At 49.8% G+C, this 20,563-nt stretch overlaps 1 protein-coding gene across 1 annotated transcript in view; it reads right to left on the bottom strand.

The window, feature by feature from the left end:
• Window positions 1-1,338: 1,338 nt before the first annotated feature.
• The window catches only part of TMEM38A (transmembrane protein 38A), a 28,785-nt gene continuing 9,560 nt past the window's right edge, over window positions 1,339-20,563 (bottom strand). The window contains exons 2-6 of the mRNA XM_512473.9: window positions 11,056-11,212; window positions 10,615-10,799; window positions 8,688-8,775; window positions 4,941-5,058; window positions 1,339-3,202 (exon numbers count right to left, since the gene is read on the bottom strand). Of these exons, the coding sequence (XP_512473.2) occupies window positions 2,975-3,202; window positions 4,941-5,058; window positions 8,688-8,775; window positions 10,615-10,799; window positions 11,056-11,212 (776 nt within the window). The 3' untranslated portion in view covers window positions 1,339-2,974. The remainder of the gene's footprint in view (window positions 3,203-4,940; window positions 5,059-8,687; window positions 8,776-10,614; window positions 10,800-11,055; window positions 11,213-20,563) is intronic.

The raw sequence follows: 20,563 nt of genomic DNA, 5'->3' as shown, positions 1-20,563 counted from the left end.
AGCCTCCCAAAGTGCTGGGATTACAGGCGTGAGCCACCAAGCTCGCACTTTTTTCCCTTATAATTGAAGGGTTCTTTTTTACAGCTTTACTGAGGCATCACTGACAAATGAGGTACTGTGTGTATTTGCAATGTACAATGTAATAGGTTCTGACATGTGTATAGACCCGAGAAACTAGCACAATCAAAGAAGTTAACAGACTCATCACTCATGTCCCCTTGCCCCTTCAAAATCCCTCCTGCCCACCCCACCCTACCTGCCTTTCCCCAAGCACCCACTGATCAGCTTTCTGTAATTATACATTAGTTTGCTTTTTCTAGGATTTCATATAATGGATGTGTACAGTATACATTTTTTTTTTTTTTGAGATGGAGTCTCGCTCTGTCTCCCAGGCTGGAGTGCTGTGGTGCGATCTCCGCTCACTGCAAGCTCCGCCTCCCAGGTTCACGCCATTCTCCTGCCTCAGCCTCCCGAGTAGCTGGGACTACAGGCGCCCGCCACCACATCCGGCTGATTTTTTGTATTTTTAGTAGAGACTGGGTTTCACCATGTTAGCCAGGATGGTCTTGATCTACTGAACTCGTGATCCACCGACCTCGTGATCCACCTGCCTTGGCCTCCCAAAGTGCTGGGATTACAGGTGTGAGCCACCATGCCCAGCCTTTTTTTTTTTTTTTTTTAAAGAATGAGTTTTGCTCTTGTTGTCCAGGCTGGAGTGCAATGTCTCCACCTCAGCTCACCGCAACCTCCACCTCCCAGGTTCAAGCGATTCTCCTGCTTCATCCTCCCGAGTAGCTGGGATTACAGGCACCTGCCACCACACCTGACTAATTTTTGTAGTTTTAGTAGAGGCAGGGTTTCACCATGTTGGCCAGGCTGGTCTTGAACTCCTGACCTCAGGTGATCTGCCCGCTTCAGCCCTCCAAAGTGCTGAGATTACAGGGATGAGCCACCATGCCCAGCCATCCCCACATCTTGAGGCCAAAATCCCAGGCATGTGGCTGGGCTCAGTGGCTCACACCTGTAATCCCAGCACTTTGGGAGGCCGAGGTGGGTGGATCATTTGAGGTCAGGAGTTCAAGACCAGCATGGCAACATGGTGAAACCCCACTTTTACTAAAAATACAAAAATTAGCCGGGTGTGATGGCGGGCACCTATTATCCCAGCTACTCGGGAGGCTGAGGCAGGAGAATTGCTTGAACCCGGGAGGCGGAGGTTGCAGGGAGCCGAGATCGGGCCACTGCACTCCAGCCTGGGCAACAGAGTGAGACTCGGTCTCAAACAAAAACAAAAACAAAAAACAAAATCCCAGGCATAAATCAGACAAGCCATGAGGGTTCATTCACAATGATTTATTGGCTGCCCCTCCACGCTGAGCTGCGGTGGACAAGCAAGAGGATGAAACCTCCCCAGGACCCACCTAACTCCCAGGCATCACAGGAACAAGGCAATTTTCCAACAGCCTGGCAACATCTGGGACTCCAACGAGGTCTGGGCCCAAACCTCACCTGAGACTGGCCACGCCCGTCCCATGCACCCACCCCTCTCAGACATCCTGGTGACCTAGGCTGAGATGAGGGTGACCAGGAGGGACCCTTCAGCTATAATATCATCCACCTTGCTCACACTGAAGCAGGTTCCTGGCCCGCCCAGCAGCAGCACAAGGCTGACCACAGAGCAGGTAAGCATCTGTATGTTTGTTCAATGGCTGAATGAGTGACAATGGACTCCAGCCTGAGGGAGACCTGATACATCCAGGTCCCAACTGTGCACACTCAGAGCCCCTTGATAGAGCTGGATCGTGGAACCCCAACCAGCTGGCTCCATTTCTTTGGTTTAGGGGGAGACTGAGACGAACAGATCACAAGCCTTTCACGCCATCTGATCTCTCAAGCCTGCCCTAGACGTGTCTACTGAGGGCTTCCTTTGTGCCAGGGAACTTGTGCGTTTCTCTGATCCACACACACGAATGATCTAAAATGCAAAGCCATTTGCAATCATAATTCCAACTGTCCTGGTCTCCCCTCCTGACTGCACGAGGCTAGGAGCATGTGAGCCTTTTTCAACTGCAGCTTCGCATCGGCCCTTCCGTACAGAGGGGGGCCAAGGGTCTCCACTATACAGATGGGGAGCGCCAAGCTCAGAGGAGGAAGGCAACTTGTCCAGGGACGCCCAGCAAGAGTCGGGACTTTCTGGCCACGTGAAAATGTCTAGCCACTGAGGAGCGTGGTAAGAAGAGACTTTGAAATGGCAGCACCTGGCTCACAGGTACTTAGAAAATGTCCATCAAATGAATGGATCTCAACATGGCTTGAAGTTCTTCAGGAGTCAATATGCAATTTTTTTTTTTTGAGACAGGGTCTTGCTCTATTGGCCAGGCTGGAGTGCAGTGGGAAGATCTCAGCTCACTGCAACCTCCACCTCCCGGATTCATGTGATTCTCCTGCCTCAGCCTCCCGAGTAGCTGGGATTAAAGGCGTGCACCACCGTGTCTGGCTAATTTTTGTATTTTTAGTAGAGATGGGGTTTCACCATGTTGGCCAGGCTGGTCTTGAACTCCTGACCTCAGGTGATCTGCCCGCCTCGGCCTCCCAAAGTGCTAGGATTATAGGCATGAGCCACTGTGTCTGGTCAAGATGCAATTTTAAAGAAGGAAAAATAGAACTAAGAATATCAGTGCCAACCAGTGACATTCTTGACTGGAGCTGCTGCCAGGATTCTGTGAACCCCTCCAAAAGCTGTGACTCTATGGGGTCCTGGCAGAGAGAAAGAGGGAACCCCGATTTCTATAAAAGTTCTTCATCCTCATCCCCATATCTCAACCCCCACGTCAGCCCTGGAGGGTGAGCCAATGACCCTGATTTGCAGATGGGGAAGTCAAGGCCAGGAAAGGATAGATCTGAGCGCAGGAAGCCTCCCAGCTCAGAGGGTCCTGGGTCCGGGTCCTCTCCCCAGTGCCCCTTGGGCCACCCCCTAATCCGCCTTCTTGGCCTTCTTCTTCCTGGAGCCCTCGCTCAACTCCTCCTTGGACTTGGCGGGCATGGCCGAATGCTGAGCTCCTGGCCCACCACCACTGTGGGACCCACCATGGTTGTCGTGGTGATGGTCACCCCCGCAGGCCGAACCAAACAGCACGGGGCAGATGTAGCCCTCCAGGGCATCAAAGGGGGAGCTGTGTGAGTGGGTGGCTGTCAGAAACACCTGAGGTGGGGTGGCCAGGGGGACAGCAAGAGAGACAGAGGGAGACCAAGGTAGAAAGCAAAGGAGGGGAGGGCAGGGTGGGGAGAAGAGGGGAGAGAATGTCATCAAAGTCAAGGTTGGAGGTAGCCCAGACCCAGCCCTCTGGCTGCATGCACCCCCAGGACGATGGGCAACCATCTCAGGTTTCCCAGGATGCCAGATTTCGAGTGTTGACCCCTGGAAAGTTCCAAGCACGCTGGGACTGCTGGTCACCCATCCCCCAGAATTCCCCACGACACCTGGGCTCAGAGAAAAGCTGTGCTAAGTGCAGGTCTGAAGGTCTGTGTCCTCCCAAATTCATATGTTGAAACCTATCACCAAGGTGATGGTATTAGGAGGTGAGGCCTTTGGAGGGGTAGTTAGATCATAAGGGTGGAGCCCTCAGGAAAGACATTAGTGCCCTTATAAAGAGGCCCAGGAGAGCTAACCAGTCCCTTCCACCATGCGAGGACACAGTGAGATGCTGCCTATCTGCAACCAGTAAAGAGGGCCCTCACCAGAACCCGACCAGGCTAGTATCCTGATCTTGGACTTCCCAGCCTCCAGAACTGTAAGAAATACATTTCTTCCTTTTCCTCTTTTTGGAGACAGGGTCTCACTCTGTTGCCCAAACTGGAGTGCAATGGCATGATCTCAGGTCACTGCAGCCTCCACCTCCTGGGTTCAAGCAATTCTCATGCCTCAGCCATCCAAGTAGCTGGGATTACAGGCATGTGCCACCATGCCTGGTTAATTTTTGTATTTGTATTTTGTTTGCCTGTTTGTTTGTTTTTGAGACAGAGTCTCAATTTGTTGCCCAGGCTGGAGTGCGGTGGTGCGATCTTAGCTCACTGCAACCTCCACCTCCCGGGTTCAAGCGATTCTTCTGCCTCAGCCTCCCAAGTAGCTGGGATTACAGGCATGCGACCCCACGCCTGGCTAATTTTTGTATTTTTAGGAGAGATGGGGTTTCGCCATGTTGCCCAGGCTGGTCTTGAACTCCTGGCCTCAAGTGATCTGCCTGCCTTGGCCTCCTGAAGTGTTGGCATGAGCCGACCCGCCTGCCCAGGAATAGATTTCTGTTGTTTCTAAGCCACTCACTCTATGGCACTGCATTCTGTTATACAGCAGCCTGAATGGACTAAGACATTTGGCCTGGGGCAGAGCTACAAACATAGCAGGACAGGATCCCAGCCATCTGCTTGCCTCTCCCTTCTCCCCTAATGCAGGAAGACATGCTCACTCCCTTTTGACAGCCCTGGAGTCCTCGCCCAGGGAAGACACAGCCCTGAGCTAAGATCTTCATGCAGAGGGAGAGAGCCCAGCCCCTGAAGACCCCTCCTGGGTGGGGTGATGTCAACTCAAGGCACGACTGTCAGACTAGAACTATTCCTGGTCCAACTGAGTTCCTGGCTACCTGATGCTGCCATTTCAGCTTCTTGTCCCTCTGGTCTCTGTAACCAAGAGAGTGGGCCCACCTTGACCTTGGCTCAGGCTGGGTCCTTTACACAGAAGGCCTGTTCCTCTCACCTGTGTCCTGGCTGCTGGACACTGCCTTTTAAACTCTCTTCCCAGTGACCTACTGGCAAGCATCTCCCCTCTCTGGGCTGCCTGTCCCAGCCACATAAGGCTGGGAGTGTCCAATTTTCCCACTCCCAGCCTGGAGGTGGCAGGGTGGCATTAGTCAAGGCAAGAACGCTGCAAGAAGAGAAAGGCTTACCTTACAGGACACCATGAACATGGTGAAGATGAAGATGAGGCTGGCTTTGGACACTGGGAGCCAGCGGGTCTGCTGGAGGGTGAAGAGGATGGCTCCATACAGGCTGGCCTTGGTGGGGCTGGAGGGAGCAGCTGTCATTACCGGGAGGTGCCTGCATGGCTCAAGTCTTCGTAACTGTGGCCCAGACACCCCCCTGCCCTGGCACCAGCTCCCATCCCAGCTTCTCTCTTTTCTTTTCCTTTTGAGATGGAGTCTCGCTCTGTTGCCCAGGATGGAGTGCAGTGGCACAACCTCAGCTCACTGCAACCTCCACCTCCTTGTTTCAAGTGTTTCTACCACCTCAGCCTCCCAAGTAGCTGGGATTACAGGCATATGCCACCATGCCTGGCTAATTTTTGTATTTTTAGGAGAGACAGGGTTTCACCATGTTGGCCAGGTTGGTCTCGAACTCCTGGCCTCAACTGATCTGCTCGGCCTCCCAAAGTGCTGGGATTATAGGCATGAGCCACTGCGCCCAGCCACAGCTTCTCCTGATTGTAAGGTGGGAGGTTGAGATGGTGTCATCCTATGCATGATGGGTTAATCTGGTCCAAGGAAAGGTCTGGCCTTTGTCCAGCTCCTGGAATATGCCCTCTAAGCCCTTGGAGTGTCCTGCCTTGATAAGACTGTCTTTGTTTGCCTGAGGACGGCCTTGGGCCACACCAGTTAGTAACAACGTAATTTATGGTGGGGGTCTTGGGCCATGCAGCATCAGGTGGACCTCTAGAGGGGCTGAAGACTGAGGTCAGCCACACAGGTGGTTAGCTAGTTCTGAGCCGCAATAAAAACCCCGGATACCCAGGCTCAGAAGAGCTTCCCTGGTTGGCAGTACACCATGCATGTTGTCACACATTGCTGCTGGGAGAATGAAGCCCTGTCCACGTGATTCCACTGGGAGAGGAAAACTGGATATTTTCACCTTTTCTCTCCTGTACTCTGCCTCATGCACATTTTGCCCCTGCTGATTTCTTGTTTGTGTATGAGTCAGAGTCTCACTCTGTCACCCAGGCTGGAATGCAGTGGCATGATCTCAGCTCCCTGCAACCTCCACCTCCTGGGTTCACGTGATTTTCCTGCCTCAGCCTCCCGAGTAGCTGGGATTACAGGTGCCCGCCACCATGCCAGCTGATTTTTGTATTTTTACTAGAGATGGGGTTTCGCCATGTTGGCCGGGCTGGTTTTGAACTCCTGACCTCAAATAATCCACCCGCCTCAGCCTCCCAAAGTGCTGGGATTACAGGCGTGAGCTACCATGCCCAGCCAACCCCTGCTGATTTCGTTTTATTTATTTATTTATTTATTTATTTATTTATTTATTTATAGAGACAGGGTCTCTCTCTATCACCCAGGCTGGAGTGCAGTGGTCTGATCATGGCTCACTGTAACTTCAAACTCTGAGGCTCAAGTGATTCTCCCACCTCAGTCCCCCAAGTAGCTAGGGCTAGAGTTATGTGCCACTGTGCCTGCTTAATTTTTAAGTTTTTTTGTTTTTTTTTTTTTTGTAGAGATGGAGTCTTGTTCTATTGCATAGGCTGGTCTTGAACTCCTGGTCTTGAGCAATCCTCCTATCTCAGCCTCCCACAGTGCTGGGATTACAGGCGTGAGCTGCCTCTGCTGATTTCATTCTACATCTTGTCACTGTAATAAATCATAACCCTGAATATAATGGCTTTGCTAAGTTCTCTGAGTCCTTCTAGCAAATCATGGAACATCAGGATGATCTTGGGGATCCCCCATCAGCTCATTCCCCCAGAAAATGTGATTACAACTGCAGAGTTTTCCTTAACTTTTATTTTTTTCCTTGCAAAATAGGTTTAAGATATTTTTATTTGTTGCAAAAGACCTGTGACTTCTATTCCTGATGTCTGTCTCTCATTGCTTTTTTTTTTTGAGACAAGGTCTCGCTCTGTTGCCCAGGCTGGAGTACAATTGTGTGATCACAGCTCACTCCAGCTTCAACCTTCTGAGACCAAGCGATCTTCCTGCCTCAGCGTCCTGAGTAGCTGGGACTACAGGCACGCACCACCACACCTGGCTAATTTTTTTTTTCTTTTTTTTTTTTTAGAGATGGGATGTTGTAATGTTGCCCAGGCTGGTCTTGAATTCCTGGTTTCAAGCAACCCCCCTACCTCAGCTTCCTGAATAGCTGGGATTACAGGGGTGAGCCACCATGCCCAGCTTCACTGCATGTATTTAATAATCCTTCCTTCCTCTCTCTCTCTCTCTCTGTTTCTTTCTTTGAGACAGAGTCTTGCTCTATTGCCCAGGCTGAAGTGCAGTGGCACGATCTCGGATCACAGCAACCTCTGCCTCCCGGGTTCAAGTGGTTCTCCTGCCTCAGCCTCCCATGTAGCTGGGACTACAGGCATGCACCACCACACCCAGCTAATTTTGTATTTTTAGTAGAAATGGGGTTTCTCTATGTTGGTCAGGTTGGTCTCAAACTGCCGACCTCAGGTGATCTGCCCACCTCAGCCTCCCAAAGTGCTGGGATTACAGGCGTGAGCCACTGTGCCCAGCCTAATGATGATAATTCTACCTAATATTTCCAAAGCACTCACCAGGTTCCAGGGCCAGGTGATTTAAATGCATGATCCCCTTTTTTTTTTTTTTTTTTTTTTTTTTGAGACAAGGTCTTGCTCTGCCACCCAAGCTGGAGTACAGTGGCATGATCCTAGCTTACTGAAGCCTCGAATTCCTGGGCTCAAGTAATCCTCTTGCCTCAGCCTCCTGAGTAGCTGGACCACAAGTGCATCCCACCATGCCTAGCTAATTTAACTTTTTTTTTTTAATATAGAATAGGTCTCACTATGTTGCCCAGTCTTGTCTTGAACTCCTGGACTCAAGCAAACCTCCAGGCTTGGCCTCCCAAAGTGCAGAGATTACAGGTGTGAGCCACCACACCCAGCCCCCAACAAGGTCTTTTAAAAATGCACTAAACTGTCCAGGGCAGGGTGGCTCATGCCTGTAATCCCGGTATTTTGGGAGGCTGAGGTCGGCAGATCACTTGAGGTCAGGAGTTCCAGACCAGCCTGACCAACATGGTGAAACCCCATCTCTACTCAAAATACAAAAATTAGCCGGGCATGGTGGCACATGCCTGTAATCCCAGGTACTCGGGAGGCTGAGGCACGAGAATCTCTTGAACCTGGGAGGTGGAGGTTGCAGTGAGCCGAGATCATGCCAGCATACTCAAGCCTGGGCGACAGAGCAAGACTCTGTCTCAAAAAATAATAAAAAAAAAACCATTAAGCTAAATGCAGTGTGGGATCCTGCATTGGGTCTTGGATGCTGTCACCTGGCCTTGTCCACTTAGCTCCAGATACACTCCCAATGCACACTCCATATCCCATGCATACCCTGTACCCTGACCCCGCACACCCAGCAGCACTGCTGCTTTTCTGTGATTTCACAGTTGGCAGAGATGCTGGCCTCTGTTGGGAGGCTCCTTCTTGGCCAGTGAACTCCTGCTCACCCTTCAAAACCCCAATCAGGTATTGCCTCCTTCCTGCAGCTCTGCCCTCCCCAACCTCCACACTGAGCAGAGCTATGGCTCTGCTTTGAGCTTCCCCAGTCATAGCCTCTGAAAGCTCCTGAAAGGCAGAGTCAAGGGTTGAGGCCTCTCTAAGTTATCAGCAGCATCCAACTCAGGGTCAGGCACCCGGACATACAGGAGGCATGGAGGGAGAGGTGGAGTGGGATACTCACAAAGACATGTGCAGGATCTCGTTGGTCTCTGGCTTCCAGACCCCTCGGAGCAGCTGCTCAAAGTTGGACATGAGGGCGACACCAGAACCTACAGGACAGGGTGCTTCTGAACAAGCCCACCACCCCCAGGTCTCCTTTCCTCTTGTTTGAATTTCCAAGGAAGCAGTCTCTCCACTCCCAGAATCTTCTCTAGAAGGACACTGAGCCTGGGGGTGTATGATCATCAGCTGCAGGTGGGGAAACTGAGGCTCAGAGAGGACAGAGCCTTGCTGAGGATCATATGGCAAATTCAGAGCAAAAGCCACCTAAAGGAATCAGTCATGTCCCCACCTGCAAGGCAGGTCTTCAACCTGGGGTTGTCTGTCCTGATGCCCCTAATCCAGGACCCCAAGCTGTGTATGAGGCTTCCAAGGCAGCCCCCACCTGCAGTCTCTCTCCTCCTCAAGGCTCCAAGTTCTCAATCTTTCTCAAGCCACCCATCCTCTGGAGGAGATGCTATACCCCTGGGGAATCTGCTCAGTACTAAAAGCTTCCTGGAGAGACAATAAGAAGACTGAAATGGAGATAGAATGATTAAATTTCTGGAAGAATCTTCCCATTTACCCTAAATGTATTGGTTAAATAGACTTGGACATCCACTCCAGGAACTGCTGCACCAACTGGGTGCCTGAGATGTACTACTGGACCAGGGAATCGCATCTGGGGCCATTTTGCCCCCAAGGAAGCATCTGGCAATGTTGAGAAACACTTTGAGTTGTCACAGCTGGGGAGGGAGCGCTACTGGTATTTAGTGAGTCGAGGCCAGGGAGGTGGCTCACCATTGTATAATGCACAGGTTGGCTCCCCATAGCAAGGAATAACTGAGGACACCATGGCTCAATGGAGGGTGATTCTAGGTCTTGGCACTTTGTGGGTACCCATATCTGGTGGGCAGGAAGTGAGGATAAAGTGCCCAATGGTTTTTGGCACTTGCTCAGGCCTTCTTTCCCTGTTTTCCTGTTACTCCTTGGCCCACTTCTCCAACTTTTAATGTTGAATTATCTCTTTCTCCTCTAACTTCTGTCCATTTTTGCTTTATGTATTTTGGTGCTCTGTTTCTAGGTGCATATATGTTTATAGTTGTTATATCTTCCTGGTGGATTGACCCTTTTATCATTATAAAACGTTCTTTATTTCTAATAACATTTTCATTATTACTTTATTTTTTAATTTTAATTTTTTAGAGACAGACTCTTGCTCTGTTGCCCAGCTGGAGTGCAGTGGCACAATCATAGCTCACTGTAATGTTGAACTCTTAGGCTGAAGTGATCCTCCCACCTCAGCCTCCTGAGTAGCTAGAACTACAGGCATGAGCCACCATGTCTAGCTCTATTTTCTGCACACGAAAGGGTCTGTAGGGTTCACTGGCAAAAGGGCCATGGTCCACAAAAGTTAAGAACTCCTATAGCTAGAGCTCTAGAGAAGAAGGGGTTCTCACCCGCAGCAATTTTGCCCTCTAGGAGGCATTTAGCAATGTCTGGAGACAATTTCTTTGTCACAGCTGGGGACAAGTGTGCTACTGGCATCTCGTGGGTGGAGGCCAGGGGTGCTGTTCAACATCCTATAGTGCACAAGGCAGCCGCCACCACAAAGAATGATCCAGCCCCACATGTCAGCAGTGCTGCAAGTGAGAAACCCTGCTCTGGCAATGCTGGCTTTTGTCGTCATCATCACTGTCTTAGGTACCCCTGACAGTAACATTTCTAGAAGAATCTTCCCATTTACCCTAAAGGTATCGGCTGATACCTGTAGGGAGGTTTGAACACCTACTGCAGTCTTTGTGCCCCTGTGCCTGGAGCAATGGCTTTCCCAGCTGGGGTGCCTGGTAGTACCACTGGACCAAAAGTTCTCCACTGGGATGATTTTTCATTGTCATCATCCTATTTACCTTTGACCCACCCAGTTGCAATCATGACGAACCACCCGTGGTGGTAGTGGTGATGGGCGTGATGGATGCCCACCGCAATCTTGCGGACTCGCACCACCTCCTTCATGGCCACGAAGATGAGTTTCACAGGCAGGAAGCAGACACACTTGTAGAAGAGGTCCATGGGGCAGAAGAAAATCAAGTACCTTTTGGGAAGAGAATGGTGAGTGCCAGGGGATGGGCAGACTGTGAAGGATGGGGGTAGGGAGCTGTGGTTATGTCAGACCCCCCTCCCCAATGTGCTGTGCCTAGACCAGAGATGGGCATGGAGGGCAGCATATTCAGGGCCATCATGAGGGCTGTTGCTGATGCATTCTAATTCCTCCAACCTCTCTCCTCCCTGGTGCCCAGGTTGTTCTTTCCCCCACCCGGCTCTGCTCTCCCATGCCCAGCATGGCTTACCAGACAGCTGAGGCCAGCAGGATGCTGGAGTTGTTGCTGAAGTAATCGATCAGTGGCTCCCCAAGGAGCAGATCAGCCAGGATGTAGCTCCCGAAGCAATGCAGCATGGCGCACAGCCAGGATGCGATGGGGTGGCGCCGGGACAGTTCGACTGCTCCTGGGAGGCACAGGAGTGTCCCCCATCATCACCAGCACGCCAAGGGCAGGCTTCACTCCCATACGCTCTGGTCAGCCTATCCTAATCCAGAGCGCCCACCCAACACTGTGCAGTTCATAAGTTTCAGAGGAGGAACCAAGGTTCAGAGAGGCTGTACGCATGCCTGAGGTTGCACAGAGAAAATAGAGAGCCGAGTGGGAGTCCTTTCCTCCATGCCCAGAGAGGTGGCAATGATGATGACACTAGTTCACATTTAGGACTTAATAAATCCTCATCAGTGCCCCAGCCAAGTGATGGCTTTTATTATCAGGAGTCTCATTGTCAAGAGGAGACTGAGGCTTGGCGAGACGGGCCAGCTTGTACCTGGGAGTACTTTGAAATTGCTACTCTGGGCCGGGCATGGTGGCTCACACCTGTAATCCCAGCACTTTGGGAGTCCAAGGTGGGCAAATCACTTGAGGTCAGGAGTTCAAGACCAGCCTGGCTAACATGGTGAAATCCCGTCCCTAAAAATACAAAAATTAGCTGGGAACGGTAGTGCATGCCTGTAATCCCAGCTACTCAGGAGGCTGACAGGAGAATCGCTTGAACTCAGGAGGTAGAGGCTGCAGTGAGCTGAGATTGCACCACTGCACTGCACTCCAGCCTGGGCAACAGATCAAGACTCCATCTAAAACACACACACACACACACACACACGAAACAAAAGAAATTGCTATTCTGACCTCAGCTGATCCCAAGATCCCTATGAGCTTATGCTGGTATTCTTTTTTTTTTTTTTTTTTTTAACTTTTTTTGTTTGTTTCAAACAGAGTGTCACTCTGTCACCCAGGCTGGAGTGCAATGGTGCAATCTCAGCTCATTGCAAATTCTGCCTCCCAGGTTCAAGCGATTCTCCTGCCTCAGACTCCCGAGTAGCTGGGATCACAGGCAGCCACCACCATGCCTGGCTAATTTTTGTATTTTCAGTAGAGAAGGGGTTTCACCATGTTGGCCAAGCTGGTCTCCAACTCTTGGACTCAAGTGAACCTCCCACCTCAGCCTCCCAAAGTGCTGGGATTACAGGCATGAGTCACCGTGCCCAGCCTTATGCTGGTATTCTTACACCTGCTGTCTTAAAAAGAATTTTTTTTGTGTAAAATATACATTAAATTTATCACTTTACTTTTTTTTTTTTGGACACAGGGTTTCACTCCCATCACCCAGCCTGGAGCGCAGTGGTGCAATCACGACTCACTGCAGCCTTGACTTCCTGGGCTCAAACACTCCTCCCACCTCAGCCTCGAAAGTATTTGGGACTACAGGCATGCGCGCCACCATGCCAGGCTAATTTTTTGTATATTTAAAGTAGGCATGGGGTTTCGCCATGTTGCCCAGGCTGGTCTCAAACTCCTGGGCTCAAGCCATCCACCTAGCTCAGCTTCCCAGCGAGTTGGTATTATAGACGTGAGACACCACGCCCAGCCCATTTTAAACATTTTTAAGTGTATAGCTATTTTTTTTTTTTTTTTTTTTTGAGACAGAGTCTCACTCTGTCACCAGGCTGGAGCGCAGTGGCGCGATCTCGGCTCACTGCAACCTCCTCCTCCCGGGTTCAAGTGATTCTCCTGCCTCAGCCACCCGAGTAGCTGGGATTACAGGCATGCGCCACCACGCCCAACTAATTTTTGTATTTTTAGTGGAGATGGGGTTTCACCATGTTGGCCAGGATAGTCTCAATCTCTTGACCTTGTGATCTGCCCACCTTGGCCTCCCAAAGTGCTGGGATTACAGGCATGAGCCACTGCGCCTGGCCAAGTGTGTGGTTCTATGGCATTATATTCACAATGTTTTGCCATCATCACCACCATCTCCAAAACTCTTTCATCTTCCCAAACTGAAACCTATTAAACACTCACTCCTCATCCCCCGTCGCCTAGCCCCTGGTACCATTCTACTTTCTGTCTCTATGAAATTGATGACTTTAGGCATCTCATGTAAATGAAACCATACAAACTTTGTTGTTTTGTGTGGCTTATTGAGCATAATGTCCTCAAGTTTCATCCCCATTGTAGCATGTATTAAGCTTTTATTTCCGGGCTGGGCACGGTGGCTCACACTTGTAATCCCAACACTCTGGGAGGCTGAGCCACGTGGATCACTTGAGCCTGGGTGTTCGAGACCAACATGGGCAACATAGTGAGACCCCACCTCTGCAAAAAAATTTAAAAATTAGCTGGGCATGGTGGCATGTTTCTGTAGTCCCAGCTACTCGGGAAGCTGAGGTAGGAAGATCACTTGAGCTGGTGAGGTGGAGGCTGCAGTGAGTCATGAGCATGCCACTGAACTCCAGAGCAAGACCCTGTTGAGAGGGGAGCGGAAGGGAGGGAAGGGGAGGGGAGGCCAGCCTGGGCAACACAGTGAGACCCCATCTCTACAAAAAATTTTTTCTAATTAGCTGGGCATGGTGGCATGCACCTGTAGTCCCAGCTACTCAAGAGGTTGAGTTGGGAGGATCACTTGAACCCAAGAGTTTGAGGCTGCAGTAAGCCATGAGTGCACCACTGCACTCCAGCCTGGGTGACAGAATGAGACTCTGTCTCAAAAATAATAAATATATAAAGTCTGTAGTTGAGTTAATGATAGTGTACCCATGCCAATTTCCTGGTTTTAATAATGCACTATCATTACATAAGATGTCACTGGAGGAAGCTGGGTAAAGGGTATTTGCAAATTCTCTGTACCATTTTTGCAACTTCTTGTGAGTCATAAACTCTTCCAAGATAAAAAGTATTTTAAAATTCCATATTAAAAAGAAGGGGGCTTGAAAACCCCATTGCTGAGTCCTTAGGTCCTATAGCTGGGCTTTTTTTTTTTTTTTTTTCTTTTTAAAAAAAGGGCTGGGCACGGTGGCTCACGCCTGTAATCCCAGCACTTTGGGAGGGCGAGGTGGGTGGATCACCTGAGGTCAGGAGTTCAAGACCAGCCTGGCCAACATGGTGAAACCTCATCTCTACTAAAAATACAAAAATTAGCCAGGGGTGGTGGTGGGCGCCTTTAATCTCAGCTACTCGGGAGGCTGAGTCAAGAGAATTGCTGGAACCTAGGAGGCAGAGGTTGCAGTGAGCTGAGATCGTGCCATTGCCCTCCAGCCCAGGCCAACAACAGCGAGACTCCCTCTCAAAAAAAAAAAAAAAAAAAAAAAAGTTCATGAAAATGCAACACTCGGGGTACAGTATTAATGTCTATTCACTAAATCCTTGCATCTTGTATTACTCATGTAAAGCCTTTATAATCTTTATAAATAGTTCTATCCTTATGTTGTATCTTCGTAATCTTCTAAGGCCACACCTTGGAGTTACAACTTGGGTGTCTCCTGGTATGACCACTTCTTTCATCATATTGATTCTGTCTTTCCCAACTAGTTTCGTTTTGCAGAGAACAACTTTATGATCAAGTTGTAAGGTACAGCTACTCTGTACATTACATGACCAGAGCCAAAACCAACGATTCCCCTAATACAACTTATTCTAATGAAATGAAAACTACAGTCAGTATTGACATGAGATAACAAGGTCACAAAATGTAATCTCTCTCTTTTTTTGTTTGAGATGGAGTCTCGCTCTGTCCCGCAGGCTGGAGTGCAGTGGCGCAATCTCAGATCACTGCAAGCTCCGCCTCACGGGTTCACGCCATTCTCCTGCCTCAGCCTCCCTAGTAGCTGGGACTACAGGCACCCGCCAGCACTCCCAATTTTTTGTAATTTTAGTAGAGACGGGGTTTCACTGTGTTAGCCAAGATGGTCTCAATCTCCTGACCTCGTGATCCGCCTGCCTCGGCCTCACAAAGTGCTGGGATTACAGGTGTGAGCCACCGCGCCCAGCCAAAATGTGATCTCTTATTAGTCAAATCAAAAGACTAAGCAAAAGAAATAATCAGTTTTGTCTGTTTTTGGCAGGGAAGAGAAAGAGTGTCTGTTGTGGACAGAATGTTCCTGTCTCTTCAAAATTCGTATGTTGAAATCCTACCCCTCCCCGCTTGTGATAGCATTAGGAGGTCGGGCCTTTGGGAGGTGATTATGTCACCAGGGTAGACCCCTCACGAATGGGGTTAGAGCCTTTATAAATGGTGGCTCACGCCTGTCATCCCAGCACTTTGGGAGGCTGAGGCGGGCAGATGACAAGGTCAGGAGTTCGAGACCAGCCTGGCCGATATGGTGAAACCCTGTCTCTACTAGAAATACAAAAATTAGCTGGGCGTTGCGGGAGGCGCCTGTAGTCCCAGCTACTAGGGAGGCTGAGGTAGGAGAATCGCTTCAACCCGGGAGGCAGAGGTTGCAGTGAGCTGAGATTGCACCACTGCACTCCAGCCTGGGCGACAGAGTGAGACTCTGTCTCTAAAAAAAAAAAAAAAAAAAAAATATATATATATATATATATATATATATATATATATATAGTCAAGAGAGGCCAGGCGTGGTGACTCATACCTGTAATCCCAGCACTTTGGGAGGCTGAGGCCAGAAGATCTCTTGAGCCTAGGAGTTCCCGACCAGCCCTGGGAACATAGTGAAATCTCATCTCTAAAACAACAACAACAATAAAAATTAGCTGGGCGTGATGGCAGGCGTCTGTATTCCCAGCTACTTCTGAGGTGGGAGGACCACTTGAGCCTGGAAGGTTGAGGCTGCAGTGAGCCGTGATCAAGGCACTGCACTCCAGCCTGGGTGACAGAGCAAGACTCTATCTCAATAAATAAACAAATAAGAGTCATGAGAAAGCCTGCTGCTCTCTGCTGTCTACCATATGAGGACACAAGGAGAGGTTGATCATCTGCAAGCCAGAAGAGGGCCCTCATTAGAACTTGACCATGTTAGTGCCCTGATCTCAGACTTCCAGCCTCCAGAACTCTGAGAAATAAATTTGTTGTTTATCAGCCACCTGGTCTACTGGTTTATTGCCACTGCAACAGATTATAGCATCTGCAACAGGTTAAGAAATCTGTATATACTAATGATACATTCAACGGGTGGATTTGATCTTCATCCCTCCGTGAGTTCAGCAACCACGGAGGCCTTCTCTGCCACTGAACGGGGGCTGTGTTGGACGCATTGTATGGGTTCAAGAAATAACTGTGAATGAATTTATGGGAAATGTGCATCCCTCTGGGTCCTGGTTTTTTGTTGTTGTTGTTTGTTTGTTTGAGACAGTGTTTCGCTCTTGTTGCGCAGGCTGGAGTTCAATGGTGTGATCTTGGCTCACCGCAACCTCCGCCTCCTGGGTTTAAGCAATCCTCCTGCCTCAGCCTCCCGACTAGCTAGGATTACAGGCATGGACCACCACGCCCGGCTAATTTTGTATTTTTAGTAGAGACAAGTTTTCTCCATGTTGGTCAGGCTGGTCTCAAACTCCCGACCTCAGGTGATCTGCCCACCTCAGCCTCCCAAAGTGCTGGGATTATAGGTGTGAGCCACGGCGCCTGGCCTTGGGTCCTGGTATTACAATAATGAACAAGACAGGTGAGGTCCCTGCCCTCATGGAATTTACATTCTAGCAAACATAAAGTCATCATGGTTGTGTTGGATCCCCCAACTTTTTTTTTTTTTTTTTTTGGAGACAGAGTTTTGCTCTGTCGCCCAGGCTGGAGTGCAGTGGCGTGATCTCGGCTCACTGCAATCTCCGCCTCCTCCTAGGTTCAAGTGATTCTCCTGCCTCAGCCTCCCAAGTAGCTGGGATTACAGGCACCTGCCACCACGCCCAGCTAAGTTTTGTAGTTTTAGTAGACAGGGGGTTTCTCCATGTTGGCCAAACTGGTCTCGAACTCCTGACCTCAGGTGATCCACCCACCTTGGCCTCCCAAAGTGCTGGGATTACAGGCATGAACCACAGCGCCTGGCCCTGGACACTTTTTTTAAGAGACAGCATCTCGCTCTGTCACCCAGGCTGGAGTGCAGTGATGCAATCATAGCTCACTGCAGCCTCAAACTCCTGGGCTTGAGCCTTCCAAGTAGCTAGGAGTACAGACATGTGCCACCACGCCTGGCCAATTTTTATACTTTTTTTTTTTTCTTTTTTTGTAAAGATAGGATCTCTTTACAGCCTGTGTGGCCCAGGCTGCTCTTGAACTCCTGGCTTCAAATGATCCTCCTGCCTTGGCCTCCCAAAGTGCTGGGATTTCAGGTGTGAGCCACCAGCAGGCCTGCGCATTTCTGGTGACATTGTAACAACGACCTTCTCTGTTCCATTTATTAATTGAGAAAGGTGTAGTGCACTCTACTCTGTAAAAGGAATTACGTTCTTAGCTTGGTCAACCTCACAGGGGGAAATAATCATCAATGCCAGAGTTTCTCCTACAAATCCAGGTGAGTGCATCAGTGGGCATTACCATGTTAGAGGCAACTTGGCAATACCAGGGAAATATGAAGCTGTGCATCCCCTGGACCCCAGCAATTCCACTCCTTGCTATTAACCCCAAAGAAACAAGCACCATAAAGAAAGACATAGAGAAGGAAGATGTTTCACTGATACAATGTTGCAACAGGAGAAAAGTGAAATCAACAGTCTCTTAGTAAAGCTGTGGGAAGCCACAAAATGTGGAGTGCCATAGAGTAGCTATTTAAAAGTGAACCAGGCTGGGTGCAGTGGCTCACCCAGCACTTTGGGAGGCCAAGGCAGGCGGATCACTTGAGGTCAGGAGTTTGAGACCAGCCTGGCCGACATGGTGAAACTGTCTTTACTAAAAATACAAAAATTAGCCAGGCATGGTGGCAGGTGCCTGTAATCCCAGCTACTCAGGGGGCTGAGGTAGGAGAATCACTTGAACCCGGGAGGTGGAGGTTGCAGTGAGCCAAGATTGCGCCACTGCACTCCAGCCTGGGCGACAGAGGGAGGCTCCATCTCAGAAACAAACAAACAAACAAACAAAAAGAAAAAGAAAAGTGAACTAGACCTTGATCAGGGTTTTTCAACCTAGCTCTGTTGACATTTGGGATCAGATCATTTTTTGCTATGGGGGCATACTGTGCATTATAGCATGTTAAGCAGCATCCCTGGCTTCCACCCACTAGATGACAGTGGCACCACACAGCTGTGACAACCAAGAATGTCTCCAGATACTGCCAAATTTATCCTTTGCGAACAGAATCCCTTCTGGTTGAGAATCTCTGTTTTAGATGTATCAACAAAGACAAGTCCCATAAGCTTACTGCTGAGTGAAAAGGTTGGGCTGCAAAATGATACACTTATGGCCGGGCTCAGTGGCTCACGCCTGTAATCTCAACACTTTGGGAGGCCAAGGCAGGTGGATCACTTGAGGTCAGGAGTTCGAGACCAGCCTAGCCAACATGGTGAAACCCCCATCTCTACTAAAAATACAAAAAGTAGCCGGGCGTGGTGGCGTGCACCTGTAATCTCAGCTACTTGGGAAGCTGAGACATGAGAATCACTTGAATTCAGGAGGTGGAGGTTGCAGTGAGCCAAGGTCACACCACTGCACTCCAGCCTGGGCCACAGAGCAAGACTCTGCCTCAAAAAAAAAAAAAAAAAAAAAAAAAATGAGGTTTTTTTGTGATTTTTTTTTAAGCTCATCAGCTGTCGTTAGTGTGAGTGTATTTTATGTGAGGCCCAAGATAATTCTTCATCAAACATGGCCCAGGGAAGCCAAAAGATTGGACATCCCTGTTTTAGAGTAAGTAATCAATACACTTGCCCCTCTCCTCGCTATCCCCACCAACTAACATTGTGATCTTGAACAAGCCACTTTTTTCTCTCCACATCTCTTTTTTTAAAAAACAAAGTAGAACATTGCTTCTTTGTCTAACTCCTGATGAGGACTGGAATGAGCTTTTCCCTCCTCTAATCTCACCCTGGAGTCATGAGCCCAAAATGCAGCTTCTCCCTGCTCTCAAGGTTGTCCTACATCTTACCATTGACCAAGGTCCTAGGGTATGAGGTAAAATGCTTCAGCTCCTCTCCTAGGGTCTATTTAAAACACAACTGGCTGAGAGTTAATCCCTCAGAGCAGCTGGTGGCCTGTGCAGAGGCCAGGTCGGGTGAGGCACCCATGTTTTGCAGAAATGGATACCTCTGCATCTAAAAATAACTCCCAGGGACTGAATTCTTTCCAGGATCTTTCTTGTGCCCTCTGGGATCATCCCAGGGACCGAGGTTGGGGAGTGGGGGTAGGGACCTAGGGTTTGCATGAGTTACGCTCTGACGGGCAGATGCCCATGTTTGCAGTATGTGTGTGCCCTGCTATAAAAGTCACATGCCGGCTGGGCGCGGTGGCTCACACCCGTAATCCCAGCACTTTCGGAGGCCAAGGCAGGCAGATCACTTGAGCTCAGGAGTTCAAGACCAGCCTGGGCAACATGGCAAAACCTCATCACATGCCTAGCTTCTGGCTCTGCTACTCACTCTAGCATGGCCTTGGGCAAGTGACTGCCTGCCCCCCCAAGCCTTAGTTTGCTTCACTGTCAAAAGACCAAGATGACGGCCAGGCGCAGTGGCTCACACCTGTAATCCCAGCACTCTGGGAGGCCGAGGCAGGTGGATCACTTGAGGTCAGGAGTTTGAGTTTGAGACCAGCCTGGCCAACATGGTGAAACCCTGTCTCCACTAAAAATACAAAAATTAGCTGGGTATGGTGGTGGATGGCTATAATCCCAGCTACTCAGGAGGCTGAGGCAGGAGAATTGCTTGAACCCAGGAGGCGGAAATTGCAGTGAGCCAAGATCGTGCCACTGCACTCCAGCCTGAGTGACAGAGTGAGACTCTGCCTCAAAAAAAAAAAAAAAAAAAAAAAGCCCAGGTCCTTTCACCTTTCCATACTTCTTGGTTTCTCTTGATGGGTTTGGGGCAGCCCCATGAAGCCAATAGGTTTTCAACTGCCGCATGCCATGAACACATTCCCCTCTGACTGGGTGAGCTTAGGCTAGTCCCTCCCTTCCCTGGGCCTCAGTTTGCCCATATGTAGGAGGGGGAGGCTGTCTAGGGTGACCAACTATCCCCCTTTGCCTGGGTCCCAGGGGTTTCCTGGGACATGGGACTTTCTTTTATTCTTTTTTTGAGATGGGGTCTTGCTCTGTCGCCCAGGCTGGAGTGTAGTGGTGCGATCTTGGCTTGATGCAACCTCCACCTCCCGGGTTCAAGTGATTCTCCTGCCTCAGCCTCCCGAGTACCTGGGATTACAGGCACCCGTCACCAGGCCCGGCTAACTTTTGTATTTTTAGTAAAGATGGGATTTCTCCATGTTGGCCAGGCTGGTCTCGAACTCCTGACCTCAGGTGATCCACCTGCCTCGGCCTCCCAGAGTGCTGGGATTACAGGCATGAGCCCCCGCACCCGGCTGGACATGGGACTTTCGATGCTCATC

The sequence above is a fragment of the Pan troglodytes genome, chromosome 20, assembly GCF_028858775.2.
Source record: "Pan troglodytes isolate AG18354 chromosome 20, NHGRI_mPanTro3-v2.0_pri, whole genome shotgun sequence".
Lineage (NCBI taxonomy): Eukaryota > Metazoa > Chordata > Mammalia > Primates > Hominidae > Pan > Pan troglodytes.
This window is presented reverse-complemented; position numbering and strand designations above follow the sequence as displayed.